Genomic DNA, 19,724 nt, shown 5'->3' on the forward strand with positions numbered 1-19,724 from the left:
AATATTCGTCAACTTCAAAAATTTATTTAAAGAAATCAAAGTGGTATTTCAGGAAGATTAATGTGGTGACATTGTGTCAAATTAAAAGGGAGTGATCGAAAGGGAAGTGGGATATTGGGAGATGTTTGCGTAAGAATAGATGCAGGAGGCCAAGGATAGGGACCTGAATGGTAAAGAGAAAGAGAACCCAGAGACATTCTGAAGAATGATTTTAAAGGACTTTGTGACAGATTCCTAATATAGGGGATGAAAGAGAAAGAAGAGAAAATAGATTTCCAGGTATCAGCTTAGGAAATATACTGGAGAAATATTTCTCCTAACTGGAATAGACCCATGTTAATCAAACCTTCTTTAAAGAAATTCTTTATGTATTTTGTGTTTGTTTGTTTCTCAGGATGGAAGAAACAGTACGAAATCTACTGAAGAGTCAAGGGCCTCCAGAACAGAAAAAAGAAGAAACTGTTAATATAATGGTCTATCAGGTATGCCATGTTTTTTACTCTTGGCTGGGCACCAGCTGGCTTGTTTTTGTTGCATTTCTTTAGCTGGGTTCTCCCTAATGCAGAGATAGACAAGTGTTGTCCAGACCCTGGTTCTGGGAGCCATACAGTCACCTCTGCTTAAGGAATCATGTATTTACTTATCTCCTTCATTTCTTGAAGTATGACTATGAAATAAATTGTAGATTTGGTTGTAGGAAGATGCAAAAACTAAGTTTATAATGAAACAGAGAGACCTATAAAAGTACCGTAGTACTCTGTGGTCAGGACAATAAGACAGGTATCTACAGCATTCTCTGGGAACACAGAGGTGAGGTACTCATCCTGTCTAGGGAGTTAAGTGCCATACCTCTAAGAAGTATGACACTTGGTATATTTCAGAGGTATGATACTTGAGGGTTTGAGGGATAGGGAACAGGGGGAAGGATGCTGCAGAGAGATGCCTAGAGGAAACAGTGGTTGAATCTGCATGGCAGACTCACGGAGAATAAGAAGCTCAAGGTAAGTGAATAATGGCCTGGTGAGATAAAAATCTCAGTGATGAGACTGAGGGTACATGGAAGAGCTGGATGAGGTCATGCTTGCATACTGTGACCTTGAACCTTGCAAGGGCGTGATCTTGAACCTTGGGCAATGTGGAGTATAAAGAGGTCCAGGAATAGTAAATGGTAGATGAAGTAACCAGTCTTTGTCTTCTGATAGTCTTCATTCCATGGTTCTTTAACACTAGCGAAGCAGCTGGGATGGCAAGCAAGGCCCCCAATCTGAGCATGACTGAAGCTGGCGACATACAAGAGGAGGCTCTGGAAATGAAAATGGGCAGATATTTGTGGAAATCACTGGGTAGCCCAAGTTTTTTGCTGGCTAAAAAGCAAGTGTGCCTGAGGAGATAAGCAGAGAAACCCCACTGGTAAAGATCATGTCACATGATTTTCCCTGAATTTATGGGATCAGGGGTCTATAACCCATCTTGTTAGGAAGATTTGAAGGAATCTGATAATAAAGGTCACAATATTTTTTTAAAGATTTACTTATTTGAGAAAGAGAGAGAGAGAGAGGAGGGGCAGAGGGAAAGGGGAGAAAGAATCTCAAACAGACTCCTCAATGAACATGGAGACCCAACGTGGGGCTCGATCTCATGACCCTGAGGTCCTGCCCTGAGCCAAAACCAAGAGTCGGATGCTTAAATAACTGAGCCACCCAGGCACCCCAAAAGCCACAGTATTATATGAAGTTTAGAAATCAAGGCAGAGTTGACCTTAATAAATTTATGCTCTAAGTAGTTGACTCTTCAAGCATATAAGCGACTTTAGGACAAAGGGGACAACTGTTATCCATCTCCAGAGAAAACAGTGCAAAGCACTGACTTCTTACCAGGGAAGTAATTATAATTAGCTCCAGAAGACAGTAAGAGAAAGTCATTAACTTCCATTTCAAGGGGGAGAGTTTAGAGTCTTCTCAAGGTTTGGTCTTTACCCAAGGAATGCATTCTCACCTTTGTCCGATGTGTGGTGACCTAAAGTCAGGATAAGGATTTAAGTCCTCCTAGGTCTGGATCTCTCCGAGGTACTCTGTGTGCTTTGGTAGAAAAAGGAGGTCCAAGTCAAACACAGGACTTGCTTCTCCATTAAGTTTTTCTGTGTAGCCTAAGAGTCCTGTGAATCCCAAACTGAAGTCATTCGTTCCTTCTCCCAGGTAAGGCCAGGCTCCAGTTAGAACTAAATCATCCAGTGTTGCTCTTGTGTCTTTCCTGATCTCCTCAGGATGGTTCTGTTTCACCCAGGTTCTTGTTTTCTTTTGATCTCTCCTTTCTAGTCTCCCCACCACTTTAATAAGTGCCAAGCCTGCAGTGTCCACACATACCATCAGATCTCATTTTGGGAAGTTGGAAGCTCCTTAGAAAAACAGATGCAGTTTTAAAAATGTATCTTAAAACTATTTCCTCACTATAACCTAGTCTATTGGATTTGAGAAATTAGCTCTCCTCTCTGAGGAGGAGACAGTTATTAACTTGAATTAATGCTACATGGAAGGGATTTTTCAGGTATCGCTCTAATTGGCCTGTGGCTCATTGTCCGGAAAATGGGAGAGAGACATGGCTTGTATGATCCATAAAATCACCTACTTATATGTTCAACAGATATTTATTGAGCTTCTAGTATGTACAGGGTGCAACCTTGTTCTCTGGGGGTTTAAGGAATGAGGTTGAAGAGAAAAAAGAGGAGTATTGCTGGGTGGCACTGAGACCTAGAGGGTCCATGCCATCTCAAAAATCCTAGTGTAAATATGGCTGAGAGGAACAAAAGAGGGTATGTAAGGTGTGCATAGTGATATAAGGGGAGCACATAGTAAACAACTCCCTAAGCCAGATTCTGTGTTTCAGATGAGAGCAGAGAAATTTATTGTTTCATCATATGGGGTGTTATTAGCACACCTGACTCAGATTTTCCAACTGTGAGATTTCTCTGACAGGAGCCGGAGGGCCAGGAGAAGCTTGGGCCCATGGGAAAGCTCGAGTTTGTTTCATTTTCCATCATGGAAGTGTTTATCCTGAGGCTTTTATCACTGAGTTAATATAATAATAGCAGAGTAAAAGCTTCCTGTGTTCCAGGCCCATGCTAATTGCTTTGCATGCATTAAAGGCTGGTCATATTTTGTTCTAGGGGTGTGTTCCTGAAGACCTCTCATAATTTGTTATTTATATTGTTTCTAGCTTGCATAATTCACTATGAATTCTCTCAAAGGACAGAATTTTTTTTTCTGTTCAGTGGCTGAAACAGACCATGAGGCAGCCAGTGGGTCACAGTTTACACAGCATTACTGTGCAATCTTTCACTCTTTTTTAATTTGGAGAAATTTTGTGATTTCAAGATGTACACGTGACATAACTTTAGTCAAATTTTTATTTGACCACAGTGTCCCGTTTTCCTCACTCAGAGTCTTACTGAATGTGACAAAGATTGGAGCTCCTTCAGTCCCCACCACAGTAGAGTCACTTTGGCCGTCTTATAGTCGTGGACATTGGCTCAGAGAGGGTAACCACTTGCCCCAAGATGCACAGCCCGAAGTAGCCTCCTATGCCCTTGGACTCTAATTGGTCCGACTCCATGTGCTCAGCTCTTCAAGCTAAGGAATTCCAGAGAGATTAATTGATGGGGCCGGGCTTACCCAGCTGGCTGTTGGAACCTGAACCTGGGTCTTTCGCCTTTTTATCTAGAGCTCTCTTTATTCATTCATTTCCTCATTCATTCCAATGATAGTTATTCACTTACTTCTTACCCAAGGTTCCCTATTGCTGCTGTAACAAATTTATTTTTCTTCTATTCTGTCTAGGGTCTAGACATGAATTTATTCTATTGTAATTCTGGAGATCAAAAGTCTATACTCATAGTCCTAGTAGGGCAACATTCTTACATGAGGCTTCAGATCAGAATTGTTTCCTTAGCTTTTCCAGGTTCTAGTAGTCCTTGGCTTGTGGTTTTTAACTCTCATCTTCAAACTACTTCAATCCAGACTCCAGTTGTGTTGTCCTGTTTCCTCTTCCTGAATTCACCCTCCCTCTTGCTTCCATCTTACAAGGATCCCATGATCCCATGGGCGCCATCCAGGATAATCTCCACAGATCAAGATCTTTCATTTAATCACACTTGCAAAGTCCCACTTGCCATGTCAGGCGCCATATGCACAGGCTTCAGGAGTTGGGATGTAGACTTCTCTGGCAGGAGGGAGGGATGGGGCAGGCATTATCTGTCACACTCAAGTAGCTTTAGCCCAACAGGCTACCAGTTCCTACTAGACACCAAGCTGAGGGCTGGAGATGCAAAGATGCCTGCAGAGACCTTTTCCTGGAAAGCTCCATTTATAAATGCTGAGGAGTGGTGAGGGAAGGCAAATAATCCAATATGCACTAATGTGATAGGGACCACAACAGCAGTTTGCATGGATGGGTTCTGGGAACACAAACGGAGATGCCACCAAACGTACCGTGCTGCTCTTTGTGGAGGCTCCGCCTCCTGACCACAACTCAGGGCTAATAATCCACTTCGCAGGGTGCCTGGTGCCTCAGTGCGTGAAGCCTCTGCCTTCGGCTCAGGTCCTGATCCCAGGGTCCTGGGATTGAGCTGTGCATCGGGCTCTCTGCTCCGTGGGAAGCCTGTTTCTCCCTCTCTCTCTGCCTGCCTCTCTGCCTACTTGTGATCTCACTTTGTCAAATAAATAAAATATTAAAAAATAATAATAATAATCCGTTTCACTTTTTTTTTTTTTTCCTTTTTCTTTCTTTAGTCTCTGTTGTCTCCTGATATGGACCCAGGGTCATGAGCTTCTTCCTAAATCCTACAGCCTTCTTTCTCAGAACATCTTCTATCCCTTGTATTTTAATACACCATCTGACCGTTAGGGCACCTATGCTTGGTGCTGTACAGTTTACAGAGTGCGCAAAATTGGTCTCATTTTTTCGTATCAGCAGTCTCTCCAATAGACATTACCATCCTCATTTCTAAGGGTGAGTCTCAAAGAAGACTGTTCCAGTTTTGGCAAATGCTCAGTGACAAAACTGGAGATAAATCATAGATTTTCCTAAATGAGATACATGGAGGAAAAGTGAGCAGTTATCTGTGGGACACTTTAACGGTAGGATAAGGAATGAGCCCAGACTAAATTCACCAGCTCATGGAGTCCCTGTCTTGAAAATCAGAAATGAAAAATGAGTGAAAGTCAATGGAGCTAAATTAATAAGCCATGTAATGTTCACGCCTGTCATTTCTCCTGTGGGAAAGGTGTAAGAGAAATAATGTCATTATGTGCATGCGGGGAAGGGGCTATGCCTGGGACCTAGGACGGTGTCATTTCACAGGGGGAACCACCCCCAAGATTGTGAAGCAACCTGAACAAGTTGATTAAGCATAAATGAGTTTTTCAAGCAGTTGCTTGAAAGGAGCATCATTCCCTCCATGTTGGCCATCATTAGATTTAAGATAAAAAAAGAAGAAAAAAGTGGGGGAGGACTCCTGGGTGGCTGAGTCTATAGAGTGTTTGATTCTTGATCTTGGGGTTGTGAGTTCAAGTCCCATGTTGGGTGTAGAGATGACTTAAAATCTTCAAAAGAATATTTCAGACAGGCATCCCAGGAAAGGAGAATCCTGCCGAGAACCCCAGGGGATCACCCTGATTATAGGTGTCTTGTGTCTGTAGTGACCTGGTGCTTCCTTGTTGCCATTGAGAGGCTTCCTCTTGTCTCTGCTTTGTTGTACGGAACACGAATTGAACCCACGTTGGCTGATCCTTCAGAAAGAAAAGGATGGGTGTAAAATCAGAAACACCGATGAGGGGAAAAGACCTGTGTGTGGCTACAGCTCTTGCCACTAATAAGAAAGGCCTGTGACCTCAGACGGTCACCTAACCTCTCTGGGGTACTTGCTTTTCATATTTGTAGAAGAGGTGTTAGACTAGATATGAGATTGCAAATGTACCTCTAGTGTTTACAGTGGCCAAAGAGTGTAAACGGCCAAAGTGGGCCAAGTACGAGAAAAATTAAGTGTTCTCTAAGGGTTTACATGCTCTTTTTCCACTTTTGAAAGGAAATAGTTACAGGGAAAGTTTCTTGGGGTTTGTTAGTTTTATTAATAAATGATAGCCTTGCTTTTGAAAACTATGCAAGAACAACCCACGTGTGGTTTCATGCCAAAGGGCATGAGGGAGCAGTGGGGACTGTGGCAAACCAAAGAGCCTCTGTCTGGTCTAAGGGAAGCAGTCCCACCCAAAAGTACACACCTGTGTGGATGGATGGCCTCATGTTTTAAAAGAAGATCAAAGTTGAGGTTTTTATGGGTCATTCTTTAGTCTGTAAATAGTGTCTTATTTTTTTATACAGGGACTAATTAAAAATCTTCTAAAGACAATCCTCAGAGCAGAAAGAGGATTTCTCGGGGTTTTTAATGCCCTTAGAACTCTAGAATGTTGACACTTCTTTGCTATCCTGTGTGGCCTGGTCTACACAGCGTAAGCACAGAGAGAGTGTCTCTACCTATGACACCCTGACCCAGGACTGACCACCACTTTCTGAGGACCTACTATGTGCTGGTCATATTCTAATCATTTTATGAGTGTGAACTCATGGAATTGTCACAAGAACACTTTGATCATTTTCCTTATTTTACAGAAGATGAAACTGACTCGTGGGGAGGTTAAAATGCTTGCACAAAGTGAATATCACCCTCCTTAGGTTGGTTGAGCTCCTTCCTGCCCTTTCAAGAAGAGGGCATAGATTGCCATAATGATGGAGTGGAGAGATGTCACAGAGAAGTGCCTAAGTCATTGTTCCAGCAGAGAGCACATTACACTAGTGTGCTAGTGTCTGAGGCTCCCTCTCCTTACCCCTTTGCTCTGTGCCACCTTTGTAGAGAGCCCTGAGCTGTGTGTTTTCTGAGCCCAGCTCCATTATTTCCAAAGATGGCTCATGTTTGGTCCCTGATCACCTGTGTTTAAAGCAATACAGTATGTTACCCAAATCATTTCCATGTGAAATGGAATTTCCATGTGAAATGATTTAATTGAAAATCAAAATGACTTTTTCCTTAAGTAGTTCCTTTAAAATATTCTCGGATGTGATGAAGTAGGTGATGCTTTGAGAGAAGGATCCTTTCTAGTTATCCTAAAATCTGTTAGGCATCAAGAATATATCCATATCCTTTAATGCACATGGAAAGCTCCTGATCTAGGATGGGGATCTTCCTCACTGAAGCTCACGGCCTGCCTGGTAGAGATGTTACTTATTTCACAAATTCTCATTTTTATCAGGGGTAGGAAATGTTTGCCTAAAACTTCACCTTTTTTCCCTGTAATGACTTAAGCTCATTTAAAAATTTCAGTGTATTAGGAAGAAAAGTTAAGGTTGAAAAATTAAAGAATCAGTTACAAAAGTTACCTTTCTAAGAAAGCTCTTTTCGATAGCAATATTCTTAGTATATTTGAAGTGTGAACTTTTCAAACTTTTAACATGAAACCATTTTTTTTTTCATGAATATATGTAAATGCGAGGCAAAATTGAAGTATCTGTGATTTTTGGAAGCTACAAGATTTTTGGCTCTGTTTTCTGACTGAGTAGCAGAATTACCCGAGGGAATCATCACAGACTGAGTTATCTGGGCTCCTCCTTAGCATCTCTGCTGTTTTGTCATTTCCAAGTTTGATGAGTCATTCTGACTCCTCAGGTCTGTAAGTGCACTGGGAACCTGTAAGGTGCTTTAATATCCATCCATTCCAAAATCCCTGTTCTCTTGCTTTTGCGAGGAAGAAGGAGGAGTTAAGGTTCAAAGCCCCCCTATCGGTCTAGCGCCGGTATACACATCTATGCCGATTCTCTCATTCACAGTGTTTGTCTCATAGTGCCCTGGCAGTTAATTAGCCAAGAGAACTGAATTCTTTAGAACTCTTTGGAGAGCTTGTCTGTAATTCATCTAAGTTTTTTCAGAAAAATGGGGCTGTTCTGTTGTTCTTTTTTAACCTAAATAAAATGTGGTAAACAAATGCAAAAACAGATCAAAAGTGAATACATTCCGTGGGTGCATACCGGTTGGAAAAAAAAAATGATTTAAAATTCTATTGAATGCTGACAGAGTGACTAAGCCTTTGCATAGGTATTTATAAAATTATAATACACAATGGGACATGAAATATTTTTATTGAGCTCTTTTATGTATATCTGTGGCCTGTAATCTCAGGAAATCTCAAGTGCCTTTGATTCTGCTTTAAGAAAGTTGGCCTTTTCTTTGAATTGCTGTGAACTTTGAAGAGCTGCTGAAGTGAGTAACTGTAATAAAGGGAGTATTCTTATTGTGTGTTAAGTCTTAAATGGCTAAAAACTGATCCTCGAGGAAATGGTTTTCTTCCTCTTTGTGTTCTTTTTTATTTTGTTTTAAGCAGCATCTACTATACAGGTAGTAAGTTTAGATAAAGGTGGTAGGACTTCTCAAAACCAAGGTGAGTGATGAGGTTCGGGACAGCCAAAAACATTGCCTTTCATAAAACATTCTTTTTCTCTTTGAAACTATTCTCTAAAATGAACTTATAATTTTGCACTCTACAGAAGACTTTCCCAAATTCCAGAAGTTTTCAAAACAATCTCATATGGAGGCATCTGACTGAGGAGAGCATTCACCTCTGAAATGCCAAAGCCATATTAAATACTTCGAAAGGAACAGAGGAATAGTTTTAAATAATTTCCTTAAGAGTTTAAACAGCTATTTCCGTTCTTCTTGGGAATTTAAATTCCCTGGTTTAAGGGGATCTGACTCTACTTTCTCATTCTCAATTTCTATTTAAATTCTGTGCTCAGACATGAATGTTTTCCCTATTAGATGTTTTTACCCTGAACAGAACTCTTACCGAATCAAAGCAGAGTATGGTCTCTCTCTTAAAACAAATGTAACCTATGAATAAGACGGTGCCCCAGAGAATCACCTTCTCTGCATACAGGGCAGCTGGTTATTGCCATTGAACCTGAGAGCCGCTTTCCTCCACTCATCTCACAGAGGGCCAGACTTTACTTTGGAATACCCAGTAAATGTCTCAGGTCAGGAGGTTCTGTAGGTAGAAACCAAAAGATGTTGCCTTTTAGTAAGTGCAAATACTTTGGGTACTGCAGCTCATTAACTAGGCACATCAATTTGTTCTTCCTCTTAGGAAACAAATGAATATGAACAGAGCAAAATCAGGGCAATATCCTTTCTTGAGCTTTGATTCTATTTCCGTAACTCACCTGAAACAACAAAACTATGATTTTCTTTGTTTTTGGACTTGGCTTTATCAGTGCTCTGTAAAACGGAGATAAAATAGTCATTGGGGGAAATGGACAATTTTGGAATTAGGAAATAGTTAAGAAAGAAGTAGAAAGCACCTGCTGGTGGGGGGTGGGCTGGCGTGGGTATGTACACTTTCATTATAGCAAGCTTGTCTACCGTAACCTTTCGGTTCTTTTGTCCTTATTGACTTTTGTCTGCACACCATGCACCACATGGCAATGAAGAAGAATCATCGTGTGTGGGGTGAGAGGAGAGTGGTCTGCTAGGAGGCTGCCATCTGCCTCGAAGTCATTGCAGAATTCAGGTGTTAACTGGCTGGACCAGCAGTTCTGAGTAGGAAGAACCACAGCTCTGGCAGGCTCTAGAGCTTGTCCCTGTGCCCTGTCCAGCAGTTTCAGGGCTTGGGAAAACTGGCCATTTGCCAGCATGTGACTTTCCCAGGACTCAACTGGAAGACAAAGGGCTGGGCTGGGCTCTGTTCTAGGTCTCAGCTTGCCTGGGTCTCGATCTAGAACGTCTCTTCCAGCAGAAGAGCCTGGGCCTTGGTATGTTCAAAAATGTCCCCCAGATGATTCTTATATCACTAGGATTGGGAGTGAGTCAGCTCTCTGATTCTGGAGGTCTTTGCTAGCCAGCCCAACACTGAGGAAGAGAGGAGGAAGTTTGATTTACAGGTGGAAAGGAATGTAGGAGGCAGTGAAACCTCAATGATCACTTTCTCTCTCCTCATACTTTGCTCTGGCCTGGAAGGGGAACTTATTGAATCGGAGGATGCTGAAGGCCAGTACCAGCTGTGCCGGTGCCCACAGGAGGAGGATTTGTCCTCCATGAACCAGACTTTGTAAGTCCTTAGGCTCCAAAAGAATGGAGATAGTGGAGAATTCGTTGAACATGCATTGTCCTCTCCATCCCACATCAGTCTATCAGCCACTCCTTCTTCTACAGATGCAAACAGTGTTCTGTGTTTCCTCTTCTTCCTATGTTAAGAGCTCATTCAGATTAATAATGGGAAGAAACAGTCTGAGGAAAGGAAAGTTGAAGATCATGAAAATGATACAGTGGACTCTCCACAGCCCCTGACTTTCTAGGGACTATGCAAATAAAGAATTGTTGCTCTGGGTCGTTCGGTTGGTTGAATGCTCACCTCTTGGTTTCAGCTCAGGTCATGATCTCAGGATCATGAGATCGAGCCCCGTGTCAGGCTCCACACAGCAGAGTCTGCTTGAGATTCTCTCTCCCTTTTCTGCCCTACTGCTTGCATGAATGTTCTCTCTCTCTCTTTCTATCTCTCTCTAAAATAAATAAATTTTTTTTAAGATTTTATTTATTTATTTGACAGACAGAGATCACAAGTAGGCAGAGAGGCAGGCAGAGAGAGAGGGGAAGCAGGCTCCCCGCTGAGTAGAGAGCCTGATGCGGGGTTCGAGCCTAAGACCCTGAGATCATGACCTGAGCCGGAGGCAGAGGCTTAACCCACTGAGCCACCCAGGTGCCCCTAAAATAAATAATTTTTTTTTAAAGGATTATAGTTGGAGAATGTGTGAAGGGGAATTAAAGTAAAGGAGAAGTTTCAGGGTCTGGTAGACCTGGGAGCAGATCTTGTTCTTTGCACTCAGTTTTATCATCTTGGGCAACTTAATCAACTTGAGTCTCCCTTTTCTCTTTTCCACATGGCCATAGCAAGCCTAACTAGAAAGGCTGCTATTTTTAAAGTGCTTCACTAGACATGATTTCATCTAACAATTGGAGAAAGCAAATGGTAATGTGTGCAGCACATGTTGGGTATTCAATAGACAGTAGCTAGTATCATTATGACATATCCAGCCCTATCTGTCTACTCATCTTTCTTTTCACACAGGCAGATTCCTCTCCTACCCTGCCCCACTCTAGTCTACCTTACTGGCTAGCACCATGAAAGCTCTTGAAAGCCTAAAGGCTCAGAATTGGAGAAACTAATAAGACTCTGAAAAATGTGGATTTCAAGAGCACTGAACCCAGGTCAGGTTCCCAGATGGGACAGACCTTTGTGGCAGTATCTCCTCCCCCTGTACCATCTGTCATCCCCAGATGCTATCTACCAACATTTTCTCCCTTAGAAAGGGAGAAATTCTGAAATTTCTGAAATTCCATCCATTAAAGCATCATTCCATGTAAGAAATAAAGAATCCAGAAGATAAAATGCTCAAGGAAAGATCATTCACATATTGGTATGAATGGGATAAATCTGTGGGCTTTGATCTATCAGCTTATCTCACTGGAGTGAACACTGGAATTTAGGACGTGGGTTTGGAGTAGAAGGAGACTGGCAAATCCTTTTTCTAAAGCAAATAAGGAGTTTATAATCCTCTGGGTTAAGTCTCAATGAGACTTCTTCACCAGAGGTGCCAGGGAAGAGAAGAATTAAGAAGTAGCATAGGGATATGGAAGTGAAGAGAAAACCAACAAATGCAACTTACACATTACAGCCATCATTTCTCTGGTTTTCCATGTGACATATGCATACAAAGGAGAGAAAAAGCATTGTTCCTCTTGGTCCTCCCGCCCTCATACTCTCAGAACGTGGACCTCAGGCTGGTACTATCATAATGAACTACTGAAGGACTGTCCTGCTATGCCAGCCCCATATACTGCACGTTCTCTGCACGTTCTCTGTGGAGTGCACCAAGTGGCAAACCAAGAGGTTGAAAGGAACTTTTAGAGCAAGCCCAGTGAATTGGGGTCCTACAATGGTTGTATTCTTCCCTTACTTGTTTAAATGAATAGTGAAAGATAGATTGGCATTCATGATCATTCCATTGTCTTGTAAACAGATAAAAATATGTCTTTCCAAAGATGTTTTATCTGGTCGGTTTGCCACCCTCCCCAAATAAATTTGTTTCTACACTAAATTAATAAATTAGCATAATAAACCCATTTCTCTTCACTAATGCCAAGCTTATACTTTAGTTTGAATTAGCAAGCTTCTCCTGTAATTATATGTAATGATCTGAAAACAATTCCTTTGCAAATACTCTTACAGCATTTTTATTCCATTTACAAAATAACTTGTAAAATGTATTCTTAAGATCTGTCTCTTGGGTCACTATATTTAACTTGTCTAACCTTATTATTATTGTATTTTTTCTTCTCCATGAATTCTTATTACCTATTTTTACCTAAATATTTGGACATCACCACTGGAGGAAGAGTTGTGAAAATTGCCACAATAACAGTTAATACATGTTTTACAGTTTACGCTTTTACATCATCTCATTTGCTCCTCACATTAACCTCTCGAAATAGGAGGGATAATAAGTTCATGTTTACTCTAAAGCAACTGAGTTTCACAGAGGCATTTAACTTTCTAAGGGTCATATAGGGTCAAGCTGTAGTGGATTCAGGCTCTTGATTCCAAGTCTCATAGTCTTGTGGGGTAGCATTAATTACATTCTACATCAGTGGTTCTCCCTTTTGACTGTGTCTTGGAGTCATCTGGAGAGTTTCAAAAATCGGTGATGTCCTTTTTCCACTCCAGGGATTCTGATTTAATTGATCTGGTGTGTGGCTTGGGTATGAAAAATTTAAAATCTCCACAGGTCAATTCTAATACTCACCCTGGGTTGAGAACTACTACATGACAAGGCATTAGATTCTCATATATATATATATATATGTGTGTGTGTGTGTGTGTGTATATATATATATATATTTTTTTTTTTTTTTTTCTTGCTCATATCATGCTAAAGTTTCCTGCAGTCTGGGTCTTGTTTTCAGTAACCTGCCACCAGCATTTCCCCCAGATTAGCCAACCTGATGCCTTTTGTTTGGGAGACATGTTGACCTGCAGAATGTGAGAGTTGAGTTGGTCCTTGAAAGATACTAAAATTCAGATAAATGGGAAGGTTCTTCTTTGCTTCTGTGGATACTGTGATGAGAGGCAGCAGAGGATTATGGGTACTCCAGGGAGGTACAGCAGAGGATTATAGATATTCCAGTGAGGTTCAGCAGAGGCTTATGGGAACTCCAGTGAAAGGCAGCAGGGGATTATGGGAATTCCAGTGACACCTGGCAGAGGATTATGGGTATACCCTGGTGAGAGGCAGCAGGGGATTATGGGTAAGCTTAAAGCTGATAGAGACAAATGGCCTGGGCCCAAATCCCAACTGAGCCATGCAAGCTATAATGTTTGAGGATTTACCTAACCTCTCAGGGCCCTTACCTTACTCCTAGTCATTCACTCACAGTAGTGAGCTCGTTGCTGAGGAGGCAGTGAGGAGGCAGTGAGGAGGCAGAAAGCAGGCCAAGACTCTTGGGAGAATAGGATGGCATTGAGACAGCTGAGTCCGTGAGCCACTCAGGAAAATGACTGGAGCATAGGGTGCGTCCAGCCCACAGACCCCGGGCCTGGGTGGAGCGAGCACTGGTATAGGTGTCTGAGGAAACAGAAGTGTCAAGGAAAGCCCCGTGGGTCTAACGGCCCTGCTGGAAATGGAAAACCATAAATAGGAGGAAACCATGGACACAAAGAAAATAAGATTTTAAATTCATCCTAATTATTTTTGCCTGTTAACTGAGCTGTTCCTTTTGTAAAATTCAAACAATTAGCAAGTTTTAGAGCGTTACTTTTTCCTTGACATAATGAAAGGCAGGCCCTGGAAAGACAGTATAAAGTTGGCAGACGGGATGTGGGCAGCCAGGCCCCAGAGCAGATCCTCACGAGTTGCTCCTGGAACCCCTCTCAGCCCAACAAGTTCAAAGCCTTTCTTTTGGAGCTGAGTTTCCAGAGTGGCCTTACCCGTATCTGGAAGTTCTGGGCACACAAAGCCAGCTGTGTTTCTTGGGCTGTAAGATGATGAAAACTGGGGAGCATCCTTACTGTGTAGCCAAAGTTATGGCCAGTATGCGTCAGAGTTAGTGTCTGTGGTGATGGAGAGAATCTATAAAGTGGTCATCTGGTATCTTGGAGACAAGGGCTACAAAAGGGGTTGGATAATCTCCATGTGTGGGCAGTCAGGAGCAAAAGACGGGTTTACAAACTGTTCATTTTCGTGCAGCTGCGTACAATGTGGTCAGTCTCTTCTCTCCATGGTTTTTTTGCTTTTTTTTTTTTTTTAAGATTTATTTATTTGAATGAGAGAAAGCAAGGGTAGGGGCAGAGGGAGAGAGGGAGTCTCAAGCAGACTCCCAGCTAAGTGTAAAGCCTGATGCGGGGCTCCATTCCACAACCCTGAGATCATGACCTGAGCTGAAACCAAGAGTGGGCCCCTTTACCAACTGACCCACCCAGGCACCCCAGCAATCCATGAGTTTGTAAGGGAAAATTTGCATGACACATGAATGTCAGCCATGGTGTAGAAATAAACGGGATACTTAGCAAGTCATAGGTGCTCAGAAGGAGAAAAGTTATCTCGAGTATCCAGCCACCTCACTTTGCATATGAGAAAAACAATGTCACAGATAACCAAGGGGCTTTGGCAAGGCCATACGGCCCATGAGCAGCAGATCTGGAAGAGACCAGTTCCTTAGCTAGTGTCTATTTTCTCCCTCCCTGTGGCAACAGAAGGTTGCCTAGCACTTAGTTGACCATAGATGAATCTAGAAGACAATTTGTCAAAGTGAGGTGGAAGACCTGTAGGAGAGGAGTTTGTCTCAGGAGCCACAACTTGCCCACTTCATTAGTCTTTAAATGCACATGATTTTGCACAAAGAATGGCTACACAGGTGTTTGATACATAGACATAATGACTTTTCTGATTATCTTTTAGGCCCATGCTTATTTCTTGCTAATGCATCTGAATTTCCTTCCCTCACTTACTAGGATGAATCATCTGGCAGAGTTACAGGTGTCTCCCCCAGACAGCCCTTCACATAGCCACTCCCACTGTGGCTCTGAATGGCTTGTCAGAATGTACATCCCACTCAATGACAAAAAGGCACCTCAAGTGAGAGCTTCCTGCTGCTTTCAGGGGTTAGGGATAAAAATAATAGTTTTAATGTCAAAAAGCACACCAGGACAATATTTCTGGTAACATTTCTTCAGTGAAATCTTCAGCTGGGTCCTACTCTATATGTGAGTTTTGCCTGACCAGAGAGAGCAGGTATTATGTAAATTGCACTAGAAAAAATGTGATATTCTTGCTTTATCCCCAAGTTCCATTTAGGTGCAAATAGGTGAGGCTTCTCTCTCTGATCTGACATGAGCCCCCAGGAGAATTAACTATATATAATCTGTCTCTGACTTTCACAAGTCTAACTAATGCACCTCATTAGAGCTTTTCTTTTAGGTAAAACCCCAGGAAGGAAGAGGATGGGAAGGATAGAGCCCTTGATTAGGAGTGAGTCTCCAGAAATTCCCAGGACATTTTAGGAGAGATAACTCTACAGCTTAAACATTGATTCTTGTGTGAGATACATGTGGTGGGCATGCCAGTTAAAGGATAAGCATGCAAAATCTCATTTTCTAGGGGCAGAAATCAATTTAATGGTGCTTTTATCTTCTGTGAAAATATTCTATCACTCCCTTGCTTTATGTTTCTGATGGCACAATTTTTTTTTTCAAAATACTTTTCTGTTGAAAGTACTTAAGAATATATAAGTAGTTAGGTATTAATCTTACCACAGTGTCATTAGGGGTAGCATAAGGGGATACCATCCACATCGAATATCATCATATTCGACAACATTGGACATTCATTGACAGCATTCTGTGCTGTTCAGGGTGTGGTGATAGGGTATAATATGTAAAATGGTGTTGTTGCACCTGACAATCTTGAATTATAATTGGGAGCTGGCAAATGGCAGACAGTGTCTGTTTACTGAACTTAGTATGATACGTTCTCTTCTCCATATAAGTCATTTATTGTTCTTGTTCTTGTTATTATTTTCATTATTACTGGTCTTATTATTGCATTTGAAAACTTAAAGTATTCTTTCCTAACAATGGCAGTCGCCTCCCAAATTCATAGGTCTTTAACAAACACAGAAGATACATAAGTTTCTGTCAGCAATTATCAAAAAATATATAGTTGGGACACCTGGGTGGCTCAGCCGGTTAAGTGTCTGCCTTTGGCTCAGGTAATGATCCCAGGGTTCTGGGATCCTGCTCAGCAGGGAGCCTGTGTCTCCCTCTGTCTGCTCTGCCTACCACTCCCCCTGTTTGTGCTCTCTATTTCTGACAAATAAGCAAATAAAATCTTTAAAAAATTGTATATAAATAGCATTGACTGTGTTTTCTGAAATAAAAATTTGGACATATTAGTCATATGACAATGTGTATTTACAGGGACAGCGTGAGAATAAATTTTAAATTTTAAATTTATTTTTCTTATTTTTCTTTTTTTATTAACATATAATGTATTATTTGCTTCAAGGGTACATGTCTATGAATCATCAGTCTTACACACTTCACAGAGCTCACCATAGCACGTACCCTCCTCAATGTCCATAAATCAGCAACCCTATCCCTTCCCCTCCCACCCTCAGCAACCCTCAATTTGTTTCCTGAGATTAAGAGTCTCTTAGGATTTGTCACCCTCAAGATCCCATCTTGTTTCATTTTTTCCCTCTCTACCCTCTGCGACCCCCTGCCTGCCTCTCAAATTCCTCATATCAGAGAGATCATTTGATAATTGTCTTTCTCTGATTGACTTATTTTAAATTAAAATGCCCAGGAATCTCAGATATGCGGCTGTTATAGCCATATATAAAGACATTCAGTAGTACTGAATTATCAGTTCCTTTGGGGATAGCTATTGTTCAATTCATAAGTTCAGCTTCCTTCTGGAGGCTCTCTGGATCCCCTGTCCTATGAATTCTTTCAAAAAACAGGGTTTGGGTGCCTGGATGCTGCAGTTGGTTAAGCATCTGACTTTTGTTTCAATTCAGGTCATGATCTCAGGCTTCCAGGATCTAGCCCTGCATCAGACTCCTCACTCAGCGGGAATCTGCTTGAGATTCTCTTTCCCTCTCCCTCTGCCCCCAGAGAGTACACGTAGCACTCTCTGTCTGAAACAAATTTAAAAAGCGGGGGGAGTGGGGGCAGAGGAGGAAGAAAAATTTTGAGTGCACATTTTGATATTAACATATGAGTGATCATTAATGACCTTACATGTAACCATCAACCACTGAAATTCCTCATCTACATGGCACTCTTGACTGTTGGTTTTTTTATGCCTACATTATACTCAGACAGCCATCCGGGGACTACGAGCATATAATTTCTGTTGCTAATCTTCTTAGATGTCCAGCCATCTGGAGCATATCTTTAATGAAAATTAGGGCTCGGTTTTTTACACCATCTTATTCCACAGTGGAGTTTTCCTCTATGTAAAGTGGCTTTAGACTTTAACATTTTTTTTAAGGAAATAAATGTTGCTGATAGATGGAACAGACAATAAAAGCATCATCTGAAAATTTATTAATGTAACTTCACAGAGCTGTTCAATATGGAAGATAGTTGGTAATATTGTGGAGTGTTTTGAGTGAGGAATAATGTGGAATGGATGTGAATTGATATGCCAGTGGTCGTGGGTTCATATTAGAGACATAAAGAAAACACTTTGTTCTCTTATCCATCATACACATTTAATCTTGGGGATTTTACTGTGTGCTTAGTTCACTTTGTAAGTCAAATCCAGGGATGAAAGAGAAGAGTCTTATATGTTTTTCCTGACAGTAGTAATGTTAAACTGTGAACAAATTGGGATGTTCTTTTAAAATCCTATGATTTATATGATGCAATATTTTTCCCCCTTTAAAATTTATATGCTAGGACTGAGCAAAAGCTGCTAGCAATCCCTGGGAATGTTGTTATGGTATTTGCTGAAGTGCTATCTAAAGTGACAATATATTCTGTGCACCCTCCCCACCACCAGAGAACAAATGAGTAAATAAATCACAGAAGCCAGAGCCACCAGGGCACGCTGGGGCAGCTGTCAGCCAGAGGACCTCTACATTTCCATTTAGCTTGTATCCCAGTGTGGGTTTATGTTTTGAACTAATTGAATCATCATTAACTATGAAAGTGGTAGTGGTTTGTTAAACCTGTTCTGCTGATAGACATCTGAGGCCAGACCTGACGTCTCTGATAAAATCACCCACTCCCTGAAGAATGAACTGGAAGCCTTGGAAGAGATGCTGTCAGCAGCGTGGTTCACGGTTAGATAAAGATCACCGATTCTTAGATAAAATTGCCATTAAGGATAAATCTATAGGTGCAGGAGAAAGTCTAAAATAACCTGAGTCTGTGGAAAGAGCATGACATTTGAAATCAGAAGAGCATTTAAATTCTGGCTCTCCCATCTACTGTGAATAACCTGTCCAGGCCTGTTTTCTTGTCTATAAAGGGGGGTCTAGACTATTTGCCCAATATTCCCCATTGCTTCGGAGCATGTAAAATGGTTTCATGAGGTTGTTTGGTTTAACTCTGAGGTTTTATACCAATACTAGCTGCTATTTATTATGTCCTTTATGTTCTAGAAGGAACTTGATGTTTCAGGCTAACATCAAAGGAGTCTCCGCCTTTATGTGATCAGTCCTAAATTACAGCTTTTTGTACCTTCACTACTAATTAGTAAGTGGATTTAACGCCTGGTTGGATATTCAAAATGAAATAATTATAATCCAACTTCTACAACTGTCTAGCTTCTCCAAAGTTGGATAGTTTGATGTCTCTTCACATTCTCTGTGGTTTCATTTTGCCATCTTCAGGTTAGACAATTATATGTATTTGAGGTGGGTTTCCTTTTCTTTCCCTTTCCTTCCTTCCTCCCTCCCTTCCACCCACCCACCCACCTACCTAGTTACCTTCCTTCCTTCCCCTCCTTCCTTCTTTCTTTTCCCTTTTTTTTTTTTTTTTTTGGTCTGTGTGTCTGTGTGTGTGCACGCGTGCGCACTCATGTAGTTTTTGTTTTTGTTTTGCTTTGTTTGAGCAAGATAAAGTAAGATATAAGGGTAGTCCCCATCAGAAAATGAAGGAATGTGCTAGAACACAGTAACACTGTCAATAACATCTTGCAGTATAGTCTGCATGTTGGCCTTGTGTCAACCATTAGAGTTAAAAATAATAAAAGTAGAGAGATGAGTGATTTTTTTTTTTTTTTTTAGTTTTTCTAAAGCCTTGTGATCAGAAGATACTTGGAATTATTCTTATTTGGGAATTATTCTTCCCATAAGCATTAGTTGGGTATGATTTACTCTAGGTGTTAGAAGTATCTTTCCCTAAACTCTGTTACTGTTGCTCTCCAGGCCTTTTCTGTTTCTTATAGGTAGAGAATGCAGTGTGCTAAATGCAAAGGTTTCATGGGGTGACTTCTATCTTAGGGTCCAACAGAAGTACACTGCAAAAGAGGAAAAGTTTTTTCAAGGAAAAAAAGTGAAAGAGAGAGGAAAAAGACATGCATGCTGGAAAAGAAGCACAAAGATTTTATGAGTCATGGTATTTTCT

General features: G+C 41.2%; 1 protein-coding gene across 1 annotated transcript in view; it reads left to right on the forward strand.

The window, feature by feature from the left end:
• The window catches only part of NCKAP5 (NCK associated protein 5), a 915,059-nt gene that overhangs the window by 584,292 nt on the left and 311,043 nt on the right, over positions 1 to 19,724 (forward strand). Inside the window, 1 exon segment of the mRNA XM_047722528.1 lies at positions 395 to 482. Coding sequence (XP_047578484.1) covers positions 395 to 482 — 88 coding nt within the window.

Source organism: Lutra lutra, chromosome 3 (genome assembly GCF_902655055.1).
Source record: "Lutra lutra chromosome 3, mLutLut1.2, whole genome shotgun sequence".
Taxonomy (NCBI): Eukaryota; Metazoa; Chordata; class Mammalia; order Carnivora; family Mustelidae; genus Lutra; species Lutra lutra.